Raw genomic sequence first — 3039 nt, 5'->3', positions numbered from 1 at the left:
CGTTCTTTAGTCGGGTTCAATTCTATTGGTAGGAATAGATTGAGTAAGAGCCTAGACAAAATTGTATCCTAGGAAAAGATAAATTTTGTTAATAAAGATCGAAGGAAAAAGCGTTTGCTTGGCGCGTTCCAAGCTTAACTGTCTGTGTGTTTCTCTATACATTTTCAATTGGTATCAGAGCGGACGCCTGATAAAAGATCTGTTTATCTTTTCAACAGGTGAGATCCTGCAACAGAGGGTATGGAGAAATCACAGCAATACGTTGCTATAACTAAACCGTTTAAGTTGGATCCAGAACATTACGGGTTCTGGAAGGTGCAGCTGAGACAGGATATTCAGAGTGCTGATCTTGATGCCTGGATAGCTGTTGAAGATGGATGGACAGCCCCTGTGAAAACAAATGAGGCTGGAGATGCTGTTTCAAAACCCAAGAAGGATTGGACTGCAGAGGAAAAACTTGCAGCAAAACACAATGCAACAGCTCTGTCCTTAATCTTCAAATCGTTGCCTGTAAATCAGTTCACCAGAGTTCAGGGATGTGAATCTGCAAAAGAGGCATGGGATATTCTTCAGGTCACCTTTGAAGGAACCAGCAATGTGAAGAGAACCAGACTTGACATCTTAGCGTCTGATTTCGAGAACTTGACTATGGGAGATAGTGAGACTATTGAGGAATTCAGCAGCAAGCTGAGTAATATCTCTCAAGAGGCTATAGTGTTGGGAAAACGCTATAAAGATAAGAAGTTGGTTAAAAAATTTCTCAGAAGTCTGCCGGAGAAGTTTCAGCCACATAGGTCTGCAATTGATGTCTCGTTGAATTCTGATGAGTTGAAATTTGATCAAGTAGTTGGGATGATGCAGGCATATGAGCTACAAGTTAAGAAAAAGGAGCAGGCAAGTGGAAAAAACTTTCGCACTGAATACTGTTGACACTCAGGAGTCTGCTGATGATGATAAAGTTGGTATGCTTGTGAGAAAGTACTTCAAGAGAATGGAGCGAGGTCAGCAACGTGGGTCTGCAGTTAACAACAGATCAGGGCAGCAGAAAGAATTCAAGAGGAATGATAAGTCTGAGAAACAGTGTATTGAGTGTGAAGGCTATGGACACTACAAGGCTGAATGCCCGAATATGAAGAAGAAGAATGCACTGAAATGTTATGAGTGTAAGGGCTATGGTCACACCAAGGCTGAATGCCTAGGGAGAGACTGCAAAGAGAAATCGTATGTGACTTGGAGTGAGAGTGATACTGATGATGATGAAGGAAAATGAGAAGTGCTAAACAATTTTGTGGCATTTCTGGGCATCATTGAGGAAGGCGATGAGAGTTTTGGTGTGACAGCTCAAGATGATGTCAATCAGGTAGTTGGTGATGAATCAGAGGATGATGAAGCAAATCTTCCTACTGAAGAACAAGTTGCTCTCTTGATCAGGAGTCTGATGAGCAAGACAAAGGAGATCTCTGATCTAACCACCGTAAGAAATGAACTTAAATTGAAAGTTTCTAAGATATCCAAGGATCTTGAAGCTGAGAAAGTCAAGTCGCAAGGTCTTGAGAGGCAGTTGGAGGATCAACTCAGGAACATCAAGATGCTGAGCAAAGGGACTAAAGATCTGGACAAACTCCTAACCGTGGGACGAACGGCTAATGTCAACTGGGGTCTAGGGTATCAAGGTGGAAATTTCAATGGTACAACTAAGTTTGTTAAGGCAGCTCCACAGTCATCAGAAGCTACTCAAAGTAAGTCTGTTCCTCAGAAAAATCAGAGACGTGCTGTGTCCTCATTTAATCAGGAACAATCAGCTCATGTTCGAAAATCAAGAATGGCTTCTCACGAACAGGTTCAGTCAGCGTACGGTTCTGTGTTTCGTCTTCACCGTAGCAGAAAAACAGGTTGTTGGTACTGTGGTAATCTGAATCACTACAAGGCACAATGCTCTGGATTTTTGAATCGTGTGTCTGCAATGATGCAGCATCAGCAATATCACAGGGATTCAAAGAATACGAGCAGAATCTACATCAGAAAGGAAGATATGTACTGCATTGTTGCTTACACTGCTGATGAACAGGACTCAACTCAGGAGAAGTGGTATTTTGACAGCGGATGCTCAAGACACATGACTGGAGCTCAAGACAATCTGTCAGAGTTTACATAGGTTTCAGCAGGCAGAGTTACTTTTGGAGATGGTGCAAAAGGAAAAATCAAAGGAAAAGGTACCACAGGTGCTGAATCTCAACCAAGATTACATGATGTGTTTCTGGTTGATGGACTGAAGGCCAATCTGATTAGCATCAGCCAACTGTGTGATGAGGGTCTGAATGTAACTTTTACCAAGGCCAACTGCAAGGCGGTGGATCGACTAGGACGTGTTCAGCTCGAGGGACAGCGGTCTGGCAACAATTGTTACATGTGGAGTTCTGGTAACCCTTGCTTTCAAGCAGCTGTAGACTTTCAAACTGAGTTGTGGCATAAGAAATTAGGACATCTGAATGTTCGTACGATGTTGAGACTTGCACATCAGGAGGTTGTTCGAGGAATGCAAAAGCTAAAGGCTGATCCTTATTTTGTGTGCGTACCGTGTAACAAGGGCAAACAAGTGAAGGTTGCTCACAAATCGGTTCCTGATGTTCGTGCTGTTCATGCTTTGGAATTGGTTCACATGGACCTAATGGGACCAATGCGTGTCCAAAGTCTGACAAGTAAGCGTTTTATTCTTGTTATGGTTGATGATTTTACGCGCTACACATGGGTCCGTTTTCAACGAGAGAAATCGGATACTCTTGACAGTTTCAGAATTCTTGCTCTGCAACTCAAGAGTGAAAAATGGGGAATCAAGACAGTACGAAGTGATCATGGTGGTGACTTCCAGAATGAGTTGTTTGATCAGTTCTGTGCTGCTCAAGGGATAACTCATCAATATTCTGCTCCTCGCACACCTCAGCAGAATGGAGTTGTAGAGCGGAAGAACAGAACGCTGCAAAAATTGCTAGAGCTATGCTGCATGGTAATCAAGTCGCTCAACATTTCTGGGATGAAGCA

General features: G+C 42.8%; 1 protein-coding gene across 1 annotated transcript in view; it reads left to right on the top strand.

The window, feature by feature from the left end:
• Positions 1–240: 240 nt before the first annotated feature.
• The window catches only part of LOC111829467, a 6798-nt gene continuing 3999 nt past the window's right edge, over positions 241–3039 (top strand). The window contains exons 1-5 of the mRNA XM_023778557.1: positions 241–861; positions 938–1235; positions 1317–2088; positions 2156–2213; positions 2276–3004. Of these exons, the coding sequence (XP_023634325.1) occupies positions 241–861; positions 938–1235; positions 1317–2088; positions 2156–2213; positions 2276–3004 (2478 nt within the window). The remainder of the gene's footprint in view (positions 862–937; positions 1236–1316; positions 2089–2155; positions 2214–2275; positions 3005–3039) is intronic.

The sequence above is a fragment of the Capsella rubella genome, unplaced genomic scaffold, assembly GCF_000375325.1.
Source record: "Capsella rubella cultivar Monte Gargano unplaced genomic scaffold, Caprub1_0 scaffold_7, whole genome shotgun sequence".
Lineage (NCBI taxonomy): Eukaryota > Viridiplantae > Streptophyta > Magnoliopsida > Brassicales > Brassicaceae > Capsella > Capsella rubella.
Note: the sequence above shows the minus strand (reverse complement) of the source record. Positions and strands in the feature narration are given on the sequence as shown.